The 26,521-nt window shown below is 42.7% G+C and overlaps 1 protein-coding gene across 3 annotated transcripts in view; it reads left to right on the forward strand.

Moving 5' to 3' along the window:
* LRP2 (LDL receptor related protein 2) overlaps positions 1-26,521 on the forward strand; it is a 278,226-nt gene that overhangs the window by 151,116 nt on the left and 100,589 nt on the right. For all 3 annotated transcript variants that reach the window (XM_083153889.1, XM_083153890.1, XM_083153891.1), the window contains 12 exons: positions 4,227-4,415; positions 6,005-6,925; positions 8,910-9,075; positions 10,207-10,365; positions 12,189-12,478; positions 13,729-13,932; positions 15,433-15,675; positions 16,863-16,988; positions 17,753-17,872; positions 20,866-20,997; positions 23,370-23,571; positions 24,819-25,114. In XM_083153889.1, the coding sequence (XP_083010015.1) occupies positions 4,227-4,415; positions 6,005-6,925; positions 8,910-9,075; positions 10,207-10,365; positions 12,189-12,478; positions 13,729-13,932; positions 15,433-15,675; positions 16,863-16,988; positions 17,753-17,872; positions 20,866-20,997; positions 23,370-23,571; positions 24,819-25,114 (3,048 nt within the window). The remainder of the gene's footprint in view (positions 1-4,226; positions 4,416-6,004; positions 6,926-8,909; positions 9,076-10,206; positions 10,366-12,188; positions 12,479-13,728; positions 13,933-15,432; positions 15,676-16,862; positions 16,989-17,752; positions 17,873-20,865; positions 20,998-23,369; positions 23,572-24,818; positions 25,115-26,521) is intronic.

The raw sequence follows: 26,521 nt of genomic DNA on the forward strand, positions 1-26,521 counted from the left end.
AGTTAGTAAACTGTGTACCAATACTCCGATAGCGTGCTGGAGCCTAGAGCTGAGATAGAACTCAGTGGGGTTAGATTCTCAGAAAGAGAGGGGGTGGACCCGCAACAGCTGTAGTTGGATTCTATATTAATTAGACTCAATGGATTATAACCAGCATGAGGAACCACTTCTGGCTAATGCTGGTGGTTATGGTGCTGGTGGTGCGCCCAGCGTTCAGCACATAGACTGAAAAAGGGGGGGTTTTCTTGTGTTTGCAGAGGTGCAAACCAAAAAGACAGCAAACGCTTAGTGGGCGCACTCTTTTGATTTACAATATTGTAGATTAAGTATTTATGGATTTAATCTAAAACATAGCTTTTATTAACTTGGTTAAAAATAAGAGTCTGGCGCAATGAAATTAATTAAATATTGATTGTTAGGTTATTCATTATGGTTTTGTTGTGTGATTGTAAGGTATACAATTATATATTATATTCCGAATAAAATGATTTCAACCACACTTTTCTGTATCATTTACTGCATGTGATCATCTAAGGTATATGGACCAGAGTGACCGTAGGTTGCAAAAATGAAATCAATCCCCTGAAATAAATTGTATAGGGGGGGATTCGCTGCCCCACGTCAATATTAAAATTTGTAATTTTTAATTTTTAATTTTTTGCCTTAATGGCTGTTTATAGTAACACAGACAGTAGGCGGCTCCAAAAACACTAATCCTGCGGCGCTGTGCCCTGCACAAAAAATATACCACACCTGGACTTCTCCAGGGGTCACCCACCTGGATACTGCACAGGCCCTTCACTGCTTGGCTTCCAAGTTCGGAAGGGTATTGGGCAGACCAGTGAGGTATGGTGGTATGAAAATAGGCGGGCTGAGGTCACAGGCAGTGGCTCTAGTTAACTGTCAGTATCACCAGAATTTTTACAGGCAGAATTTAAGGTAACGACCACAGATGTTTAAGTATGATAATAGATTTGGATGTTTGTTACTCCTTTTATGCGCACTGCGTTAACTGCTTTATCAATTAAATGTGCTGCTAGCTGCTTGCAGGTACTAACAATTATGCAGTTTTAAACAGCTGTAAAGAATGAATGAAAACACCGCAGAAGTTTTGGTACATTGATTAGGTATTGGTAGTTTTTTGCAGTGTTGATGGCTCTCAGTACTAGCTCACATACTTATAATTGTAATTATTATTTTAACCACACCCGGAACCAGGTTATCCCACCTCTATACTAGGTCAATAACAGCACTTTAATTCACTACACTAATTATGTACACCTTCAGGTTATATCACAAGGTTGTAAGCACAGGGCACCACTAACCTTATTTTCAACCCTTATGCCGAACACCCTAACCCTAAATTAATCAAGTAACCGTAATTTCTCTCCTGCCATGGACAAAGACTGGCCAACTATGCAAAAGTCCAGACACCCATATATGGGGGTGCAGGAAGAATATAAGGGGTTCCTCACAAAAGAACTACTTCGAATCCTCAGATACCAGCAATAGGTCCCAATATTTCTAACCTTTCAGGGTCATCGATCAAATATTACCAAACAGGGCGCAGCCACAAGCCCAAATGAATACCTCTGCAAAACCGTTCAACCGTCCAAGTATTAATAACGGCAAAATAATTCATGTTGTGAAAATACTTTACAACCTTTATTCAGTTTTTCTCTTTTTCTTTTTCCTTTTTTTCTTTTTTTCTTTTTCTCTTTTTCTTACAATTTTTTTATTAATACAAAACCAAAAAAATCAAAAATCCAAATAATGAACAAAAATTAGTTTGCAAATAAATCAAAACAAGAAATAAATAAAAAATAAATAAAAAACAAAAAATAAAAAAATTAAAAAATCAAAAATTAAACATAAAAAAATTATACTCCAAACAATAGTGCAAATTATCAACAGCCTTTAGCCATCCTATTCGCAGTTAAGTGAGGCACAAGATATGTCACCACCAAACCATAGGCACTCATATACCTAGGACCACGGTATACAGCAACTATGCTGATATTAGAAAGAACCATGCCACAATGGCATATATACAATTATGGGCAAACTTTCCCTCAAGTAAAATGGCGTCCTAGGAACCAACCAAACGAGGCCACCAATTAAACTCTAATTACTATATTACAAGCTGAAAAGAACAAGACATTTATGATAATGATACTACTGATATAGAATCATCACTTATAAAGACATGTATGCCACAGCATAAAACAATAACAATGACAGGGCGAGTTTCCCTCAACCAAAATGGCCACAAGTGAAGCAATTACATACAATCCTGGAACACTATTGAACACACGTTCCCCAATGGTTGAGCCACCTGTCAATCACAATATGAGTTATCCGATAGGACGGGACATAGAATAAAGGGCAAATGCCCCCAACCAAAATGGCGCTGCATGAAGAAGCCGTCGGAGGCGAAACACGTGTCCAGCCGCCCCCCACGTCATCACAGAAACCAGTGTCGGGATTTCCCTAGCTCAGCTCGTCAGCCAGATACCAACCGGACCTCGCCCACCACCCCGGGAGTCAGGAGCCGCCACTTGCGCTGACGTCTATCATCCAGCGCTAACACAGCCCTCCTCACACGTACAGGACAGCACTGCTACCTGCCGGATTCAGAGCGGGTCAAGGTATGGGAGCAACCTCAGATTGCCGTCGCATCTGAGCTCTGCTCCACCGACCGCTTAACTGCATTTACCATTGCCACCCTACGCAGGGTACTCAGTTTTGACCTATGCTTAATTCTCCCTGCCGTGTTATACCAGTATAAGGCGCCTATTACTCCAAGTGTCTGCCATAGAGCTGCGATCTCATAGTGTGTGGTCTCACTTAATCAAGAGTCCCATATTAATGATATCTGCTGGTGCTTGTCACTGACTAAATTGCTGAATTTATTAACCATCTCATTACCAGTGTCTGTCAGGGATCCCTCTCGGAAGGGCTCTGTCTATGTACACACACCTGCTACACTCAGGAAACCAGCTGATAATATTGTGATTTAACTGGTAGCATTAATAGCTAGTACTGAGAGCCATCAACACTGCAAAAAACTACCAATACCTAATCAATGTACCAAAACTTCTGCGGTGTTTTCATTCATTCTTTACAGCTGTTTAAAACTGCATAATTGTTAGTACCTGCAAGCAGCTAGCAGCACATTTAATTGATAAAGCAGTTAACGCAGTGCGCATAAAAGGAGTAACAAACATCCAAATCTATTATCATACTTAAACATCTGTGGTCGTTACCTTAAATTCTGCCTGTAAAAATTCTGGTGATACTGACAGTTAACTAGAGCCACTGCCTGTGACCTCAGCCCGCCTATTTTCATACCACCATACCTCACTGGTCTGCCCAATACCCTTCCGAACTTGGAAGTAAAGCAGTGAAGGGCCTGTGCAGTATCCAGGTGGGTGACCCCTGGAGAAGTCCAGGTGTGGTATATTTTTTGTGCAGGGCACAGCGCCGCAGGATTAGTGTTTTTGGAGCCGCCTACTGTCTGTGTTACTATAAACAGCCATTAAGGCAAAAAATTAAAAATTAAAAATTACAAATTTTAATATTGACGTGGGGCAGCGAATCCCCCCCTATACAATTTATTTCAGGGGATTGATTTCATTTTTGCAACCTACGGTCACTCTGGTCCATATACCTTAGATGATCACATGCAGTAAATGATACAGAAAAGTGTGGTTGAAATCATTTTATTCGGAATATAATATATAATTGTATACCTTACAATCACACAACAAAACCATAATGAATAACCTAACAATCAATATTTAATTAATTTCATTGCGCCAGACTCTTATTTTTAACCAAGTTAATAAAAGCTATGTTTTAGATTAAATCCATAAATACTTAATCTACAATATTGTAAATCAAAAGAGTGCGCCCACTAAGCGTTTGCTGTCTTTTTGGTTTGCACCTCTGCAAACACAAGAAAACCCCCCCTTTTTAGACCTAAGCTCCCCCATGTTGGTATTGTCATTACGGCTGTCATCTTTGTGAGTGTTAACCTTATGACTGCATCCCTTCCCCACCTGTCCTATCAGAGCACTGTGGCTTTAGTTTAAGCTCCCAGCCCCATAACCTACCTAGCTGTACCGCTTTGTGTATGATAGGATGTATTGTTCTTTTATTTCCTGGTATATATATGTAAAGACACATTCATAGACAAGGATAAAATCTGTATTTGTTTTCTACAGGACGTAATGCTCTCCATGTCGATGTCCATGTGCAATCTGGTTTCATTTACTGGTGTGACTTCAGCAGTACCGTCCCTGCTTACAATGGGATCCGCCGCGTTAAACCCAACGGCTCCTATTTGAGAAATGTTATAACAAGCGGTATTGGGAGAAATGGAATCCGAGGGATTGCTGTTGACTGGGTTGCAGGTAGATAAAGGCCTAATATTACTTACCATATGTTTAAAAATATTAATAAAAAAAAATAAAAACGAGGCAAAACAATTAAAGCAAGTATGTAGGGAAACAAATGTATGCAATAGTCAGGGATACACAGATGCAAACAATATTTCCTCGCAATTCCTTTTTATTAACGCTCATCCAATTTTACTTTTGATGCTTTGCAACATTTTAGGATTTATTTTTGTGGGATAATGAACTGTCATCTGCAACAGTATAAACCTCACCATAAAATCCTGTGTGTAAATCATTGGCGGTCACAGGAAAGGGCAGCCCCCCTACCTCATTAGTACCGCTTCCATCCAATAAAAACTTTTCTGTGGTTTTTTCTACCTGTATCAATGCTTTGTTTAGCCTTTAGTGGCTTAAATGAATCATAACAATGGCGTGAAAACTATATTTGCATTATATAATTTTCTATGTTAAAGTGGTGGACACTGAACTGTGGGGACTAGAGCCTCTGTTAGAACTTTGGCACTTTAAATATAATTAAACTGTTTGTGCTTTTCCCTCATATATCCACATCCTGCAGGGAACTTATTTTATAAAGCAAGCCGGGCAGGCTACCCAATTCAATATTCTACTGGGGGAAATAGTGGCTGCCGCCTATTCAATTCTGCCCTTATTGACAGCATTGAAGGCGGACTGTAAAAGTCGGATATGTTTTGTTGGAAACGGCTGTCTATTGTCAAATTCATGATCGTTTTTCATCAATCCGGGGCCGTTTTCACCAACACGCCTACATTCCGACACTGGACTGCCGGAACATTGAATACCGGCTGTCGAGTTGCAAGCGAGTTAGGCGAAAATGGCTCAAGACAGTCGGAATCCCATATTGAATTCCCCCATGAGTAAAATGAATGTAAAAGGGAGAAACAACAACAACCTCCCAAAATATATATGTTACATTGGTCAACTTTACACTGAAGCATGAGAAGGGTCCCCCAGTGGATTTAGACAAAAGGCTTTAACAAAGTATTAAGCTATAATTTATACAATTGAGGAAACTGGAGAATGGGTTTGTCCCAAAGTTGCGGCAAGCTGCGGTGTTTCATGATGGGCCCATAGATAACCTGAGAATGTCTGTGTACCATGAGTACTATGATAGTCTTTGCTGTCAGGTATCCAACAGCAGATCCAGAAAGAGAAGTCTTCTGGGTATTAAATAGTTTCTGATAAATAATAATCCAACTGTGGGGCTCCAATATCTGTGCTTTTTACCATGATGCATCATTTACTTGTCTGGCCCTTTCCCCAGCATGCAGTCTGGTGGTGCTGTACCTGAGTACTACCCAGTCACTACCTCCATGTGCAGTGACTGGATCACCCCGGATGACTGTTCCACGAGTATGGCACCTTCTCACCCTGCTCTGGCTTTTAGCTAAGTTGAATACTTAATCATCTTGAGCCACGATGAATCTGTCCCATATAGTTTGTATATTTTCAAAGGTGTGTAAAATTAAAACCTTGCAGATATTACAGAACAGACATATTTCAGCATTAGACAGTTCTGTGCTCCTACAATTGTATAAGTAGTTTGCTATCCTTTTTTCTTCCAGGAAATCTCTACTTCACCAATGCTTTCCTGACAGAAACCTTCATTGAGGTAGTTCGTCTCAACATTTCATACCACCGCCGCGTCCTACTGAAAACGATGGTGGATATGCCCAGGCATATTGTGGTAGACCCTAAGAACAGATACCTCTTTTGGGCAGATTATGGGCAAAACCCCAAAATTGAACGTGCCTTCCTGGATTGTACAAACAGAACAGTTCTGGTGTCTGAGGGTATTGTTACACCGCGAGGATTAGCCGTGGACCGCAAGGATGGTTATGTTTATTGGGTAGATGACTCTTTGGATATGATTGCAAGAATTCGACCAGAAGGCGGCGAGACAGAAATCGTCCGATATGGCAACCGTTATCCAACACCTTACGGAATTACTGTTTTTGACAACAATATTATTTGGGTGGATAGAAACTTAAAAAAGGTATTTAAAGCCAATAAGGAACCTGGCAACACTGAGCAGCCAACTGTTCTCAGGGACAATATTAATCTCCTTAGAGATGTTACCGTGTTCGACAGAAGCTTTCAGCCAGTTTCACCCCAGGAGATTAACAACAATCCATGCTTGGTGAATAACGGAGGATGCTCCCATTTTTGCTTTGCTTTGCCTGGCAGGCAGACACCAAAATGTGGTTGTGCTTTTGGGGCACTAGGGAGTGATGGAACAAGATGTGTTATATCCACAAATGACTACTTGATCTATGCTCTTGAGGGATCCATTAATAGTTTACTCTTGGACCCAGACAACCACAGCCCTCCTTTTCCCAGGGTGAATGTTCCTAGGACATCAGTAGCTCTGGATTATGACAGTTTAGATAACAGGGTGTACTATACTCGGAGTGCAGGAGCTGGACGTAGCCAAATTCGGTACTTCAGCCCCTTGGATATAACTCAACACATAACTGTGGCATCAGGTATGTTATATTTAAAATACATTTGTAAATAAATGTCAAAATAATTCTAATGTTCTATAGAAAAAAAATAATAATTAGGATACCTATGCATATATTTACTTAACATTTTTAATTGGAGGGATTTTGTGTTAATTTACATAGTGTAGTACTGTATACTTTTATGCCTGTTATTAAATGCATTTCTTTGTCTATAACTTAAATTAAGTAGGGCATTAAAATAAAATAATTAAGGTCCCTATCCACTAGACTAGTGCGATATGGGCACTTTTCATGCAATTCCGATGCATTGTTGCGATGGATCACAGGTCCCTTTCCTGCAATTGCAATGTGAGGCGCATTCCAGTGTGCCTCCCATGGCAATCACAGATCAGACAGACTGCCATGAATATTTATCACAGCCCTTGCTGGGATCACATATGATACTTTGTATGCAAAGGACCACATAAAATGTATCGTATGCGATCCAGCCTCCTGGGAGCCGGTGAGTTGGTGGGGTATTGCATGCGAGGTACTGCATGTGATATCTCCCACTAGTGGACGGATTGTGGATTGTGTTTGCATATGTGCAGAGGCATTTCTGCGCATGTGCGAACGCCGCGCAAGTCCGAATACGGCATGAATTCCGTACAGAAAACGATTGGTCGGAACAATCTTAGCAGGGGGTGGAGAGGGTCATAAAGGGCTGTTTGGGCTCATGACCATATGCATACGCCCTGCATTTCATGGGCGTTCCCATGAAAATGCTGGGTGTACGTATGGCAATCCGGCCGTGACGCACGTGTGGGGGTGGACAGCTGACATAGCCGGATGCCAGCTGCCCGCCCATCTCCCTGCTTTTGCATGGAGAAATGTCCGAGTGATCTCGAGCACTCTGAGCTGTCTGACCACTCGGTCCATCATTCTATGGTCGGCGACCATCGGAGGATGGGGGAGTTTCCCACAGTTGGGGGAGTTGTTCACATGAAACATCCACTCGCGGCCCGTTTGCTCGGCATCTTACCGCATTCGGACGGTGTGAGCAATCCGTACGGTAGGCAGGGCTAAGAACACTCCGTGGCTGTCCGAAAATATGTATCCATCCAAGTCAACTAGAATAAGGGCCTTTGTCCTGTACTGGAGACAGAGGGGTTGATTCTTATTCTAGGTGCACACTAGGCCGATGGATCGGCCGTCCGGCTGATCCATTGACCTATCTGATGATTGGTTAGTGCATACATACTTCCCAATCGTTGGCTCGATATGTTGTGTCTGACATTACAACTGAGTGGGCATTTACATGTACTGATCCAATTGCGTTGTCAGTAATCGGTGGCCACTGTAGACCGACCATACAAACATCAGGATGTGCTGATATATGTGAATCTTTATCACAATGTGATTATCTAGCCCTATTACCTCCCAGTCCCTATCATTAAAGCGACCTGTATGTACAAAATCAGTACTCATGTGCGGTGTGACTCAGATGCATGTGCAGGTTTAAAACATAGCTCCAATGCATCTGATATCACAGCTGCATCCAATTTAGAAGAAACAGCACCAAAGTGATTATGTAGTCAGAGGTGTTTGCTGTATCTTCTGGGAAGCTCAGGGAAAGGTTTGCTTTCCTGCAAAACACTTGGGAGCAGATTTATCAAACCCTCTGAAGAAGACCAGAGTTGGGGGTCTCCCATGGAAGCCAATTATATTCTAATTTTTGGAGACAACACTTCCACTTTCCCACTTCAGAAGATTTAATAAATCTCGCTATTGGTGAGTAAAAGTTGTTGATTATTATTTTTTCATGTAGCTATGGTTTTTGCTGTGTTCTTTATCTCCAATATTTTGATTGTTTTGAGTAAACGTTTGGGGCTTATGTACCATCAGGGCGCAATAAAATGAATAAAGCATTTTGCACATGAATATGGAAGTGTACCTATAATACCATTTAGCTTTTAGTCACACTTCAGTAGCACCAAATCTCCATGTTTTGTCATTTATCCCAAAGATTTAGGAGCTCCGGATGGGATAGCGTTTGACTGGATCCATAAAAGAGTTTATTACAGTGATTATCTCAATCAGACCATTAGTTCTATGGCACTAAATGGGTCTGATCGTACTGTGATTGCTCGTGTACCACGGCCCAGAGCCATCATGCTGGATCCTTGCAGAGGGTAAGCCTTATTTGTTTTATCTCCATGGAGTGTCAAGTGAGCAGTGTTGAAGCCTTCAGTAATCTGCAGTGATTGGCTACAGAGGTGGTGCAACAGCATAATTCAAAATTCAAATAAGGGAGAAAAAATAACTCCAGTGAGTCACTTTGGAAAGGCAGTTGTTGTGTCTCACCTATTTAAATTTTGAACTGTGCTGCAGCCCCCCCCCCTCCCACCTCTGGAGCCACCACTGGTAAACTGTAATATACAAGTGGGGCAGACGACACCTTACTGACATGTAACAGTCAGCCTCTATATGGCAGGAGTCAGCAATTCCCATTGCATGATGATAAATCATTTTGTTTCGTAATGTTTTGTTGGGTAAAAACTGGTTGAATAAATGGATCACATTTTATGACCTGTTTAATATTCATCCAATTTGAACAACCATATGGCTGAGATTCTCACCAAGCCTAGTATTGTTACTTAAACATGGATTCAAAAGTAGCACTCACACTAGTCTGAGTAGTGTATATTTATAGTGGTTATCTTCTAATAAAAACGAAAGAGGTATAAAGGGAACCCAACTGATGGACAGTATGAAATGAGGAAGCGGCTGTAACTAGCGGTGTGCGAGTGGTGCTGTCACACAGACCACAGGGTCTAGATGGACTAACATCTTTTTTCAACCTTAATTACTATATTACTATGTAACTAGAGTTGACCCATGTGCCTTACATCTGGCTAGCAGTGTGTCTATACACTGCAGACAATATCACTACTACAGTGATCCTTTGGATGCTCCAGGCACACACTCTGCAGTCTGTACTTCCTGGTGCTGGTGGCTGCAGCAGGCAAGGGCACACTGCTTCCCTGCTAAGCCACTTGGAGGACTAGCATTTGTGGTGCCCTTTTTTCTTACCAGGCTACACAACAATGTTAAACAACACAGCACCCATGTATATATTTATTTATTTTCTGATAAACAGAATTCTGCCTGCATCTAAACTCTCTAGTGACCAAGTAAGATTATTACAGCTTTAATTGGTTTTAGGATGCATAATAATTAACTACAGAGCAGTTGTTTTGAATGATACTGGTATGTTACATGTCTAAATTCATGTCACAAAATCCCTGTTTCCAATGTATCAGGTACATGTATTGGACTGACTGGGGCTCCAATGCTAAGATCGAAAGAGCTACACTGGGAGGAAATTTCCGCACGGTCATTGTAAACACCAGCCTGGTATGGCCGAATGGACTTACCCTTGACTACGACGAGGAGAGGCTTTATTGGGCTGATGCAAGTTTGTATGTACTTTGTCGCTAAATCACAGGATTGCGCATAATGACATACTCCGTGCAGGGTTATGGGATTTTGTTAGCATGGAAAAATTACGTCTTGCTTTTCTTTGCTACAAATTGCAACTGAAATTCACTCCATTGTGAACCATATAGATCAGAGTGTCTGCAACTCAATAGAAGATGACTAAATTAAATCTCCTGTTAAATAATACAGAAAATAGATTTTAGTTGCGTTCCTAAATACATTTTCAAATGGGTGATGCAACAGAGAAGAAGAGCTGAGCGTAAAATTGGGCCCTATTCATGTTTGTATGCAAATGCAAGTGCAATTTCGATTTAGTAGGCTATGGAACAGCTAATGCTAAGTGGTAGATGCTCAATTAGTTCAGTAATACCACTCAGGTGCATGAGGGAGGGATTAATACTGAGTAAGTAAAAAAATACATTGTTTTCCTCAGCCATTCAGGGAGCTGAGGGAAACAATGTCTTTTTTTTACCTACCGGAGCCAGCATAAAACTCATTCACAATTGGGTACACATTAGCAGTCTTTACACAAAAACAAGGAACATCGGGCCTTAGGGCAGGTCTAAGTCTATGTAGACTGGGCACAACAGTAGCGATGCAGGAGCCATGTTTTTGTACATACAATCCAGCAGCTGATGGCAGATACATGCTCTGAAGATGACAGTGACACACCTGAGTTTATAGCAGCCACTTCCTGTCAACACCTATGATCGATCACTTCCTGTCAGTCACTTCTCCATGCAATTCTTATTGCATTTGCAGTGGAAGCCTGGTGTATGGACATTGTGATCTGCATGTTCATCGGCCATAACTTACAAACATGAATTAGGCCCGTAGCACATTAATGCTTTATACTTCTAGTACTTATTGGATACTTAAATTATGCTACTATTACAATTTTCGTGCACAGATACCTCCCATAGTGCTACAAATCTGACTAAACATCCTAGTAACTGATGTGTGACCTTGTGTGCGCATGATAATTAACACTTAACTTAAACCTGAAATAACGACTCGGAGACTTAGGTGTAGCAGAAATTTTTAGCTGTATTTATTAAACAACTTTAAATGAATTTATTTATTAATGTAATTAATGAATAGTGGCCAAGAAAGAATGGCTTAACAAAGACCTTACATTGATAAACCTGCCGTTCTTTCACGCCAAACAGCCAATGCAAAGAAACACCCACCCACCAACCTAAAATTAGGGGAGGGAGGGCGGGAAACTCAGGAAAAAAGAGGGAGACTCCTCCTCTTCCTAAATCTCATATCCTCAGGTACAGTAACTTTGCCGTCCCTGCATCTTTTTTGGATGCCGAGTCACATGCTTCACTAAGGTCATCACAGCCTCAAATTTTTAACCCACTACATGCCTATCACAGTCATTCCGTCCTTCATACCTTAAAACTAGTTCCACGTAAATCTGTGAACAGTAGTTAAAGTGAGGGGGAACGTGGTGGAACTGAGTTCCACCACCTGTAATGGAAGGTGAAACTAGTTTTACCTCCACCATGGCCCTACACAGTAATTCCACCACCAACATCAATAGATGATGCAGCCACATCCAAAATCCCCCTTCCTAAGGACCTGGTTACTTCATTATTCTCTTCCACATGTGGCCCACCCCTCCTTGCACTCACATGAGTTCCACCACCTCTCTTGGACCACTTTAAACCCTGTCTGTGAATGATTTTGATAGAAGTGTAATATATAATGTAGCATTCCTTTGCTTATATATTGAGTCCTGTAAACAGCAGTAGGTAGCCAGTATTAATGCTGTGTATGTGTGTGTTTTTTTAAACAGACAGAAGATAGAACGTTGCTCTTTAAATGGCACAAACCGAGAAGTGGTCATTAGCACAGCGATTTATCCCTTTGCTATGACACTGTATGATCAGCACATTTATTGGAGTGACTGGAATACAAGGAGTATTTACCGGGCCAATAAACATGATGGCTCAGATCAGATTGTCATGATACAGAACCTGGCCCAGCGTCCAATGGATATCCACATCTTGTCTAGAAGCAAGCAGCAGCAGTGCACCAGCCCCTGTGATCAATTCAATGGTGGATGCAGTCACATCTGTGCACCAGGTACAATATGTATATATACATAAATATTAGCTGTCATGTGCATAAGCACCATCATTCCAAAACAGACAAATACTTACATTTTATTCCTGCAGTCAGTTACAATATGGACCTTGACCACCCCCCCCCCCCCCATTCCGATAGTGGGGGGTCTACACATGCTCATATTTGCGCATGTGCAGACACTGGGAACGAACGGCTTTGGTGCGCTTCACACTCACCGAGCCATTTGCACTAGAGGGGGCGGGGTGCACACCGGGCTGGAGAAGGGGATCGGCCAGCGTTTCCCAGGTGTCCCCATGAATACGATGGGCATTCCCCTGGTAACGCAGACAGCTACCATCAAATGATTTATCTTCCCTTCGGCCGCATGTAAGGGGATGTGTTCTCGGACACATGTTATCGAGGGGATGCTGGCCGGCGTTCGGCGATATGGTGGGCTAAAGAACGCTTAGCAATCGGGTCTGAATCAGGCCCTTAGTGGGCCTCATGCACAGATTGGCCAAGCTTGAGCTTACTTTTAAAAATGATTTACCAAAACATTGTCTTACGCGTAGTATGTTAAGTTGGATATATCTCCATCTCAGTACAGAGCGGTATTTATGTTCGTCAGTATACTAATGCACATACCGTAATACACAGTGTCATGTACAGAAGAGAGGAGAACCCTGACATGTTTTAGTAATGTCACATTTTCCATATGCAGTGTAATGAAATACAAACACCTCCAATATCCATCATTTGCCCCTTTATAAACCTTCTTTCTTAAAGGTGCGTAGACAGCAGTGGTGTCCAACCTCGGTCATCAGGATCCCCACGCAGTTCATGTTTTCCAGGTCATCTGTGCATTTTTAAAATGTGACAGTTGGTGATACAGAGGGCAGCTGCTGGTGACCTGAAAAACATGCAGTGTGTGGGGTTGAGAACCACTGCATCAGACGATTCTTTACAGGATATGTCAAATTTGTCTTAAAGGAAAAATTGCAATTCATGAAATATCCTCTCCCTGAGCTACTGTACAGTGCAAAGAGCTTCCGTTCACATTGATAGAGGGCAGTGAATACTGTATGTGTCCCTCCCACACCCACAACCCCTTCCCACACACACACTTTTACATACAGATGCTACTGACATAAGCAGGTCAGGCAGGAAATTTAAAGAATGAAGGTTAAAAACCTGGAATGAATGAGTGTTTGATCACAAACTGTTAAGTTGTGATGACAGTTATATCCCAATATTGTTTACATTTTCAGGTCCAAATGGAGCAGAATGCCAGTGTCCTTCAGCCGGCAGCTGGTATTTGGCAAACAATAACAAGGATTGTATTGTAGACAATTCCACACGGTGTCAGAGTGGGCAGTTTACCTGTCTGAATGGCCGCTGCATTCCAGAGAGATGGAAGTGTGACAATGACAATGACTGCCGGGATGGAAGTGATGAACTGGAACGTGTCTGTGGTGCGTTACATCAGCCACACATTTTATTTTTCTACTTTTTTTTTTATACATACATACAGTATATATCATCATAAATGTCAATAATATGAAGAATTTACAAATATATATATATATATATATATATATATATTCGTAAACGTAATAGGTTCTGAATATACATTCTGAAATGTCACAGAAATGAAGGCATAAACTTTACATGTCATGGCCAAATCTTGACTATTGGATGACATGTTCTGATCCTTCATGTGTGCAGGAATATGTAGCACTGAGGTATGGTGATATACTGTAAGGAGCCTATCAGTTGCAGTACAAAACCTTTTCCCCCAAACCCCCCCCCTCTGCTGCCCACTATATAATGCAGTGCCAGCATTGGAGGCATGACTACTGCTGCTAAGCCACTGCGCTTCTTCCTTTAACTAAAAAGGAACACAGAGAGGAAGTAGTTTGTGTAATAATCACAGTACCATGGGCACAGTACCACGGCCCTGGTCTCTGGCAGCCACTCCAGTATGGAGAGACCCCTCTACCCGAGCCCCAAAAAAGCTTGGAATTCACATTATGGTGTGACCACGCCCATGCACAGAGTGGCCACGCCTTCTTTATACCGAGGTTTCTCATATTACATGGCCCTGTGCCTGGAACATTTACTATGTCAGGACTATCTAATTCATAGTTGCCTACCCTCCTGCATTCTGCAGGAGACTCCCTGAAATAGCAGCAAACTCCCTCTCTCCCTCATTAGTCCAACAATCTCCCTCATTTCACCAAGACCACATTACACTGTTACATTTTTTGGGGGAAAAAGTAATGAGAGATAGATACATTTACAATTAATCATCAACACCATTACCCGGCACTTAAGCAAGTTTAGTATCCCTTACTAACTGCTTTGGGGCTCATCTACATTTGGATATAAGTCATTTTAAAAGACTCCTCTCAGATGTAGCAGTGCACACCCACACTTTAAGGTTCCACGTTCACAATCTCTTTTCACAATCTCTCCATATATGGGACTAGACACGCCCATTGGGTGAAGAATGACACGCCCCTCAATGTCGCGCTGTGCAAAATTCTATTACCAACTATAATCTCCCCGAAACTTGTTTTCAAAAGTAGGCAAGTATGATCTAATTAGTAACTTGAACTTCACCATAAATATTTTTGTAGCCTTTGAATTGAAACCTCTGTCAGTCAGGTCTTCAGTCAGTCTCCAAGCATTGTCCAGAACACATGTAATTAGTATTATATCCATAAACAAGCCCATATCTTAGAAGAGTAGCTTGGAGATAGTTCCTGATCTGCTGCTGGTGCCAGCACTGCCCTGTGCATACCTGTGGTGCTTTAACCTTTACTAAAGACACTGATTATTTTCTCCCACATGCAGTCCGTTTTGCAGCTGTTTTTGCTCTGGCAGGTACAGTAAGATAATAAGAGTGATGTATTCATTTATGGCACAGAACAGAGTCTCTGCATTTTGCTCATTTCTGTCTTTGTTGCCAGCTTTTCATACCTGCTCCCCGACCGCGTTCACCTGTGGCAATGGAAAATGCGTTCCTTACAGTTACCGCTGCGACCACTACAATGACTGTGGGGATAACAGCGACGAGGCCGGATGTCTGTTTCGGACTTGTGATCCAAACACTGAATTTTCCTGTAATAATGGCAGATGCATCTCACGCTCATATGTCTGCAATGGAGTCAACAACTGCTATGACAATGGCACATCTGACGAGAGGAATTGTCGTGAGTTAACCTTCCATATGCAAATACAGTGTGCTGAATTAGGAGGGAACGTCACACAGATTTATTTTCTTATTATTATTGTTTAACTTGACTCTGCATGGTTGTGTCTGAGGTAAAGGAATTAGATTGTAAGCATCACTCTGGCCTGATGTAACGGACGCCACAAATCAGGCCTGATTCGGATGTGGTGAAGGTTTTGCACATAGCACAAAGTAACAATTGTCGGTTCTTTATGCGTGCGACGAACCTGTACTGCACATGTGCATTGTTATATGCACTACGGCTGCAGACTGCAAATGAATGACAGCCTGCTGCATTTTGGGTGTGGGAACAGCCTCCATTTCCTAAAACATAGGCATGCAACCTGTTTTGGTGTAGCGCTAATGCAACAGCACTGACACAGCATGGGTCACTAATGCAAGCAGCAGGCATGTACATATTAGATGCCTCCTACTGCATTATCCTTCTAGTGCATTGATGCTTCTTAATTGTAAGCAGCGATTGCACCTCCAACCAGGGCCGCCCAGAGGAACAATTTTTTGTAAGCGGATATGTACTTCGTACACATTATGCCCAATGTTGTAGTGCCCCTTACACATTATGCCCAACATTGTAGTGCCGCTTGCATGATTTGCCCCCTGTGTAAACAACTGACTGTAGTCTTGCAGAGCACACTCTAAAAATAATAATAATAATAATATACTATTAATATAATATAACATGCTGACCACTGACATTCAGAACATTTGTGGTATATTACAATTCACATGTAGTAAAATTTAGGTTTTTAGCAACATTTTGGGCCACAAAATATGGGACCACCTACCACATCACAACGGATTGCATGCGTCCCTGCCGCCGGGAAGGTCCCGGTGGCTTGCAGGGTATCGGGTGTCCGAACACTGCTGCGAGACGTTGCAGCAGTGTATGGGCACCTTAAGGCTGAAGCACGGAGCATGGATTGTGGTGACCCAAGTGGACCTTGCAGGATCAGCCTGATTAGTGTTGAAGTAACTTTTTCTGAATAAGTCAAGGCATGGCTTGTTAAAAAAATAAAAATGAATTTCTCTTGAAGAAATTACAAAAACTAAACGTGGGTCACACAGTAGGCAAAGGAATATGTTTGATACAAGTAACTTGGATTGTTGAGCCATTTTTCAACACTGTTGTCTTGTTCTCTTTTAAAGCCGATCGGACATGTCAGTCTGGCTACACCAAATGTCAGAGCACTAACATCTGCATTCCTCGTACTTATCTCTGTGATGGAGATAATGACTGCGGAGATATGAGTGATGAAAGCCCCACTCACTGTGGTAAGTTGTTCAGTGTTTGTTCTCATTAGTAATGACTGCTGTGCCCGCACAACAGAGCTAGAGGGAACATACCTCAGTACATCAGAGCTCAGTGTAGCAGTACATGCTTTAAATTATGGTTTAGTAGACGGTAGCTTGGTGTTATAGCTCTTTATGTATTATTGAACTATTCACCGATAATGCTGAGACATTTAGGGTGACATTTAATAGGATGAGAGATTCAGGAAGTGAGAGATTTGGTAAGAAATCTCCAGTTTTTCTAAAGCGGCAATCATTTACACTGCAAAATCAAATTGGTTTTGCAGTGTAAATGATTGCCGCTTTAAAAAAACTGGAGATTTCATACCAAATCTATGGTTGACGATGATACGAGTTATTTTTTTTTTTGTGATTTAAAAATCGTCCGAAATTGCACTTTTCTCCGAAATCGCCAACTTAATGAGATGCGAATTGCAGTCAAAATCACACTTAAAAAAAACCCCAAAAACCTGTCGACCTAAAGCCATGTCGACCTTGACCCATGTCGACCTAGAACCATGTTGTCATATCCCTATGTCAACCTAATGGTGTCGACCTAATGCTTGTTGACCAAATGATCCCATTCCGTCTATTTAATATACTACAATCAGTCAAAGCTGTAGTAAATTGCTGTCACAGGACTGTGCAATATCTTATAGGGCACCGATACTGTCCAAACAGTTTAAAAACTTTGAATGTAAGGAAAACATACCGTAATACAATAAAGTGTATGAACTCTCTTCCAGCTACTCTGACTTGTACAGAAAGTGAATTCCGTTGTTCCTTTGGACGTTGCATTCCTATTCACTGGTACTGTGATCAGGGAGTGGATTGTGCCGATGGATCGGATGAACCAGCATCCTGTGGTAAGTGCATACTTGCCTACTTTTGAAAACTAATTTCAGGGAGATTATAGTTGGCAGGAGAATTTTGCACAGCGCCCCATTGAGGGGTCGTGTCATTACTCCACCCAAAGGGTGTGTCTAGTTCTATATAAGGAGAGATTGTGAAAAGAGATTGTGAATGTGGGACCTAAAAGTGTGGGTGTGTACTGCTACATCTGAGAGGAATCTTTTAAAATGACTTATATCCAAATGTAGATGAGCCCCAAAGCAGTTACTACGAGCTACTGGGAAATGGTGCTGATAATTCAATGTAAATATCTGTCTCTAATTCCATTTTTTACCCAAAAATGTAATAGTGTAATGTGGGCTAGGTGAAATGAGGGAGATTGGTAGACTAATGAGGGAGAGAGGGAGATTGCTGCTATTTCAGGGAGTCTCCTGCAGAATGCAGGAGGGTAGGCAACTATGGGTAAGTGTTTGTGGAACACAACTCTTTCCTGTGTAATTCATAACCAGTCTCCGTGTACAAAGCTCACCCAGTTCATCTATCTAGTCCAGGAGCGTAACTAGGTATTCATAGGCCCCATAGGAAAAGATTGTAAGGGCCCTCTATTTAGCAACGGATGGTGATAAATGTATGTATGTAACATATCACTTAGACAGTAAAGATGGGCCCCTTCAGCTCTAGGCTCCATAGCAGCTGCACTCCTTGCACCTATTGTAGTTATGCCCTTCATCTAGTCCTTAGGGCCTAGGCATTACAATATACAGTATATCTAGCTTCGATGAAAGTAGAGTATACTTTTAGAACATCCGGTACTTATGAGTTATCCGGGCGCCCGATTTCTAAATCGGGTCGGATCGGGCACATCGCATCGCATCGCATGCGACCATCGGATGCGATGCGATGCGATGACCCGATTTTTCCATAGGAATCAATGTTAAAATGGACTGAGTCCATTTTAACATAGAATTCAATGGGAAAAAGGGGTCCTTTTCATACCCCTACTATCCAAGTGGGCATGGAGTTGGATATAAACCTGTGGCGAGCGTAGCGAGCCACCGAGCCCGAAGCGTGGCGAGCGTAGCGAGCCCCGCGAGGGGACATAGAATACCGTCCCCTCGCGGGGCTCGCTTCGCTCGCCACGCTTCGGGCTCGGTGGCTCGCTACGCTCGCCACAGGTTTATATCCAACTCCATGCCCACTTGGATAGTAGGGGTATGAAGAGGACCCCTTTTTCCCATTGAATTCCATGTTAAAATGGACTCTGTCAATTTTAACATTGATTCCTATGGAAAAATCGGGTCATCGCATCCGATGGTCGCATGCGATGCGATGCGATGCGATATCGCATCGCATCGCATCTGATTGTATGCCTTAACTTAAGGCATACAATCAAAAAATCGGGCGCCCGGATAACTCATAAGTACCGAACATCCTTATGGAATTATGACTTAATATCTTTAATATAAATAACTAATATGTTTATTACAAACAATAAAAGTGGATTTTGACCAAATACATAGGTCCACCGAGGCACTAAAGGAAGCCTATACTCTAAGAAAAATATTGATAACAAATATACATTTTTTACGATTAATTTATCTGTAATGTTCTGTGTAATATATTAACAGAAACTTTTTTCTAAATAGAGACCTTATTTCTCTTGATTTTATAGAACCAATGAGTTCAGCATTTACTGCATTTAAAATTAGGTATAGTGGCGGGGGAGGGGGGGGGGCTGTTTCATGTGCAGGGAATTGTGTCTGAATTTGTGTCCTAAACACAGCTCTGCAATAAGTCAGCCTGCTTTTACTGTAGTTTGCACTGTGGGAACTTTTTGGAGAGCAACTTTCCTTCCAACGATAACACCCCCTCCCCAGTCTTCCGCGATCATGATCATAATTTGTAGGGTCTCTCGTGTGATCCATGTTTGTAAGTAAAGCAACAAAAGCAAGTAACTTGGTATATGGAACAACCCATATTGCCATGCAAAGGGAGCAAAAACATTTCTATTATTTCTGTGCAGGGTAAATACTGCCTGCTTTTATATGTAGCTCACAAATGCAGCTTTTAACTCTGCACCCCCAAAATATGGAAGTACCTGATGGCCAAATGACACAATCCAGTCATTTAGCCACACCCCCTGCCCACAGCTTCAGCGAATGCCGGTGTGTAACATACAACCCCCGCACACTTCGATAGGAAGCAAACAGGATGCAGGAGAGCCGCCTGCTCTTTAGGGGCTAAGGCAACTACACAAAATATAGGGAGCCTTCCGCAGCTTCCAGGGGCATAGGCAAGTATGCTTTGATCATACCCCACCTTCAGTATGTCTCTCTGCACGTTACATCTGTCCTACTGTACCTGCAGTGCAGCATGGTATTGCCCAGATGCCTACATTTTTACTTTACTTGCAGTCATGAATCAGGCCCTACTGTATGTTGCTAGCCTTCAGTGATTTAGAGGGAGTGCATGGGGGGCGAGGGAAGGTGTCAACTTTACCTGTGTTCAGTCAGAATGAATGGAAACTAAATTTCATCTCAAACATAGCTGTTAAGGGAACAAGAAATGTCTCAAAACCTTTACTTAGACATGTCTGCATTGTGTTGTGTATGTGTTGCCTCGTTCTGATGTAGACTACCACAGATAATACAGTAAGACAGTATATTACTTGTGATCACTGCATACCTCAACACTGCAGTAGTACAAATGCTTTTTCTGTCTTATGGATGTAGTGTATGTGGCTCCCATTACTAGGATAGCCTCTGCCTTATATAATGTATACGGAAAAGAACAGTGATAGTTCTGTATAAGAGTCGTGTGTTACTCTGAGTTCAGCAGAATGCAGGTAAATCTTAGGAGAGCCAGTATGAGATACAGTAGCTGAGATACTACCTCATTCTGTAGAGAACATTTGTTCCAAAGAATGCCTTTCTATTGAGATACAATCAGGAAATCTCTTTCATGTCTTTTTCTTTTAACAATCGCCGATTGTATTCATTTACTGCAGTATCCCATGTGCGAACATGCTCAAGTGACCAGTTCAGGTGTGATGATGCTCGTTGTATCCCGGCAACATGGGTTTGCGATGGTGATAATGACTGTGGCGACATGAGTGATGAGGACCAGCGACATAATTGTGGTAAGGGCTCCAGAGTCCCACGCAATGGATTTATGCCATCCTTGCTTTAATCTTAAATCAGACCAGTCGCCTTCACACAGTAAAGCCATTTTGTTTGATGATGCAATAACCAGCCTAAAATCTTAGTTCAGAATGTATATCATTTATGTAATTCTTTATTGAAAATCTTAAAGTGGACCCATCAACTACGTATTCACTTTCTATTCTCTATGAACTGGTGACAGCCTGAGGCACATGACACACATGATGATGTCATTCATGCCTTGTAAATTGATAGGATAGGCAATCATAGGCAAGCCTATCATATTTAAGTACCACACGCATAACCCTCTGAGGCACTTATGTATTATATAGCTTCCTTTCTGGACTTGCAACTTGGTGGGACTGCTATGCTATTACTGGTGCCTGTCCTTGTGTTTCCCTCTTATGTCCCTATAGATTGTAAGCTTGCAGCAGGGCTCTCCTACCTCCAAGTCTGTCTGTTGTTACCCAGTTTGTACTATCACCGTCTACTATTGTAAAGCGCAACTAAATCTGCTTCGCTATATAAGAAAATGTAAATAAATAAATAGGATGAATATTGCCCACAATGGCTTTCAATGCTTAAAATTGCGGTAACTTTTGAAGCATTTTTTTGCCAATGCCTTTTAGCTGTAAAAAGGTGAAAATGGAAATGCCTTCAATAGCGGCGAAAACAGCTGCAATTGAATAGTTTGGGTTGGATTAGTTCTGTTTTTCCGCCTATGTGATAAAAACTGAACTAATTGAATACAGGACTTAAGGGCAAAAGCAGGATTTTTAGGTGGTCTCAGGTATATAAAAATATTCTGATTGGTTCACTTTATGGTTTTGAATAAATATGGCATGGCATAAATTATATATGTTCTGAATCTGGAATTTAGAATGGTTATTATATACACAGTATAAAAACACATGCATTCAGTGGCGTAACTACTGTAAGGCAGCCCCAGCAGACGCTTGGGGGAGCAAGCAGCAGTGGGGTCTGTGAGGTCGCCGGCACCCACTCGAAGCACCGACATGCTGCTGCCTGCCACAGCGCGGGTGCGGCCATAGCAGAGATAACAAATCCCCCCACTGATTCAATTGACTGTACACAGAGCCGGCTATTGGCTACTGTGTACAGCAGGGGTGGCCAACCGGTCAGAGGTAAAGAGCCGAAAAATATCGGTAGTCAAGCTTAAGAGCCGACATCATGCGCGCGCCGAAGGCGCATGCTCCAAAAAAAGGGGTGTAGTCTATTTTGACCCCTTGGGTGGGTGTGATACAAATATGCCTCCAATAATGCAGTGCCATATATACATATGTCCCCAATAGTGCCAGATACACATATGCCCCCCACGGTGCCAGGTATACACCACACGGTGCCCGGTATGCCCCTACAGTGCCAGAAAGCTGGTATGCCCCCACAGTGCCAAAAAGATGGTATGCCCCCACAGTGCCACAAACTGCTATACCCCCACAGTGCAAATTTCCCAGCAGCAGCACTCACTGTTGTTGCTGCTGCTGCCGGGCGGGGAGAAGACAGTCTGGTGTCCCCCTGCAGTCCTCCTGTCATGTCACTGATGGGAGGAGAGCACAGCACACCGCGCGTCTCCTTCCCCCTCACTTCCCTGTGACTGGGCCGTCCACGAATCAAAGCTCGCTGACCGGCTCCTGATTGGCTGCTGGCCCGCGAGCTCTGATTGGCGGACGGCCCAGTCACAAGGAAGAACAGTAAGGGGTAGGAGAGATGCGCGATGCGCGCTCTCCTCCCCTCAGAAGGAGAAGGGATTCAGGGAACCGGCAGCAGGGGGGACTGGGACAGATGGTGGGCGGCGGGCAGCAGTGGGAGCAGGAGCCGCACTTTACAAGGAGGAGAGCCGCATGAGGCTCAAGAGCCACGGGTTGGCCACCACTGGTGTACAGGATGGGCAGGCAGATGGGCGTGCTAGGGCGGCCTGGGATGCATTGGAGCCAAGGGAAGCAGCAGTGTCTGCTGGTCTCTCTTCCTCTATCCTGCTTCAGCTTTTCCGTTATACATGTGACGTCATCATGTCACACGCTGGGGAAACACGCTGGAGGGGGAGCGTGGCGCAACAAACTTTTTGGCAGGGGGGAGAAAAATTTATAATTACGCCACTGCATGCATGCCCTCGCTCCCGCCATACATACCTATATCCCCTAATATTTGGCAGGTCACTGATAGAGGTGGGGCTCTGCTTCAGAATAAAATATGTGGTTAGTCGTGGGGCTTCAGAGTGCATTGAGAGATCTGGATAATCAGACCGCCCCTCCCCCCTCCTTTCCTGCATGTGTCACTCATATTATATACACCTTGTGATATGCATTGCATTGTTTTTTTTTCCTGCCAGCCAGCCGCAGCTGTGCTCCTACAGAATTCACCTGTATAAACAACAGACCTCCGGACAGAAGGTGTATTCCACAGGCTTGGGTCTGCGATGGAGATTCAGACTGCTCTGACGCGTATGATGAGCACCAGAACTGTACGAGACGGTCTTGCTCAAGCTCTGAATACAGTTGTAGTAATGGCCTCTGCATCCGAAATAGCTTTAGGTATGCTACATATCTGGGCACTAGTAAATGGGATGTAAGGCCATTTATACTGCATATAATCAATTCTGCACCTTTGATACACACCTGCCAGCAGTATGATTTTTGGGACTTACCGTGAGCAATATAGGGGTGCATTAGGGATGACCGGGCGAGTTTTAGCTGGATAAATGTTGTGGCTTTATTAAACACAGAAATGTAAGCAAACATTGTTATATACAATCAATAGGTTATTTATTAAAGTACACAATGCCCCTAAAAATATCTGTTCTCACTGAAGATAGGTTTGTTTATTTATTTATTTTACTATTTATTTTATTATTTGTTAAAAGCGGCCGCTAGCGGGGGGACTATCTACTAGTGTCACCACGGTAACTATCTTTAAATGCGAACATCAGTGTAAAGCAGCCGGAAAGCAGCCCATACATGCTGCTTTGTGGGCGTGCTGTACTAGCACGGATCACATTGCATTGCATTGCATGTGCATCCGTTGTGCATGCAATGCGATGCAATTTGATGAAACCTAAGTACAAAAAGTATGTGCTTGCACATACTTTTTGTACTTAGGTTTCATCAAATTGCATCGCATTGCATGCACAACGGATGCACATGCAATGCAATGCAATGTGATCCGTGCTAGTACAGCACGCCCACAGAGCAGCGTGTATGGGCTGCTTTAGAGATGCACAAAATATCCACTAAAAATGCCAGCTCATATTTGTTATATAAATTCAAATACCTTTTTTTTTGCCTAAAAAAAATGTATATTTCCTATATAAGGTAGCCATTACAGGTCATTACGATGTTACAGGCCATTACAGGTCATTACGATGTTACAGGCCATTACAGGTCATTACGATGTTACAGGCCATTACAGGTCAAAAATGTTTGCTGGGAGATTTTCACCTACAGTATTTTGACAAATTCCCTTGGCACTCAAAGGGTTAAGTAATTACACCGCGCTATAACATTGGGCAGTAAAGTAAAAAAAAAAGTTTTGTTTTTTATTAGTTAAAAACACATTTTCTTCCATTTATTAATAAATATATATGTCATAACTGGGAATCACAACTTTTAGCGCAGTGCATGGTTGTGACTTGACAAAGGATTGTCAGTGAGATGGTGTGGATGACACACAAGTTGTCTCTAAATTAGAGATGAATTGTATTAATTGGCATACAGTACCATGCATGAAAGTATGTATTTTTTATCATAATACTGTACTTGTGGTCCATGACTTGATCTGCCAGGTGTGACCGACGCAATGACTGTGGAGATAGCAGTGATGAAAGAGGATGCAGCTACCCAACCTGTCAGCAGCAGCAGTTCACCTGTCAGAACGGACGTTGTATTACCAGAGCCTATGTCTGTGACGGAGACAATGACTGCGGTGATGAGTCTGATGAGCTGGAACATATGTGCAGTACCCCGGAGGCAACTTGTGCGCCACACTTCTTTAAATGTGACAATGGCCACTGTATCGAAGCTGTCAAAGTCTGCAACCGGATAGATGAATGTTCCGACAACAGCGATGAGAAAGGATGTGGTGCGTGGAATGTTTCCTATACTAGGCAGTGTCTTGTATCTACTGTATTTCTACTATGCATATATGCTATAAACCCTTTCTGGTATTGCAAAAGTACTACAGGTCGGGTATCCCGTATCCGGGCATCCCGTATCCGAATTATTCCAAAAACCGTGGTTTATTGGAATAATTAAAAAAAAAAATTGTTTCCCCCCACCCCCCCTTACCCTCTTTTAATACTTTCCAAGTCCTCCCGCGTCCACGGCAGGCCTTCAGCATCCTCTCCGGCGTCTCCAGCGGTCCCAGGGGTGCTTTGCGCGAGTGCGCGCGCCGGTGACGTCACTGGCGCGCCTGGGAACTTGCGCAAAGCACTCCTGGGACCGCTGGAGACGCCGGAGACGGTGCTGGTGGCTTGCCGTGGACGCCGGAGGACTCCATGGACGCTGAGGGACCATCGGGGACCCTCCAGGGGCAGGTAAGTATGGCTAAAAAAAAATTATTCCAAAAACCGGAATATTCCCTTATCCGGAATGCTCGTGGTCCCGAGCATTTCGGATAAGGGATACTCAACCTGTACTGTAGTTGGATTATTCATTTAATATTTAAATGAATAGGAATATGATTAAAATAAATATTATGATGTAATGAGGGAGTAATACCATAAAGTAATACTGATTACTGAAACGAAACACTTAAAAGTTATCAGAAATGGACTAACTTGTCTAGTTTCCACAATGCTGTAACGGATTATTTAGTGACTATATCAGCTATAGACGTATTTATTGATATGGGCTTTGGATCTTTTTTTCAGTTTTTAAACTATAAAAACAAATGTATAATAGCTGTTAGTCTGTTACTGTGTCATAGAAGAAGGACAACTAAGATCACCCTCTACATGCACTGGAGGGATTCACTAACATCCGTCGCCCCACATCACCGGGTACCGCATCCATAATAATCACATATACACATAAGAGCTGTCCTTTGTGATGCAGCTCCGGACTTCCCCGACTGAGACCCGGGAGTCCCTCTGCGCATGCGCAGAATGATGGTCATGGCTGCGAGGCATGCTGGGAGGGATCTGTGATGGATCCCTCACACAGCGCTGTGAAAAAAAGCCCATAGGCTTCTATAGGATATCACCAGCTTTTGCTGGCAATCCCCTATGCATGGGTGCCCCAGTGGAGGGGCTTTAGTGCATACAAAAATGCAGAAGCCTCCCCCTAAAACTGAGTTTTTACTGCATTTTCACTTGAGTGCATCTCGCCCACTGCGAGGAGCACTGCTAAGCAATATAGAGCATATTCCACAAATATTTTGGCACAAGTTACTGATGCAGCATTTCAGATGACACACAAGCAATCTGTTGTGAAATCATTGACTGCACAGACAGTGGTGGAACTTGTGAGTGGTTGGCCCAGGTGCAAA

The sequence above is a fragment of the Crinia signifera genome, chromosome 7, assembly GCF_055691185.1.
Source record: "Crinia signifera chromosome 7, ASM5569118v1, whole genome shotgun sequence".
Classification (NCBI taxonomy): domain Eukaryota; kingdom Metazoa; phylum Chordata; class Amphibia; order Anura; family Myobatrachidae; genus Crinia; species Crinia signifera.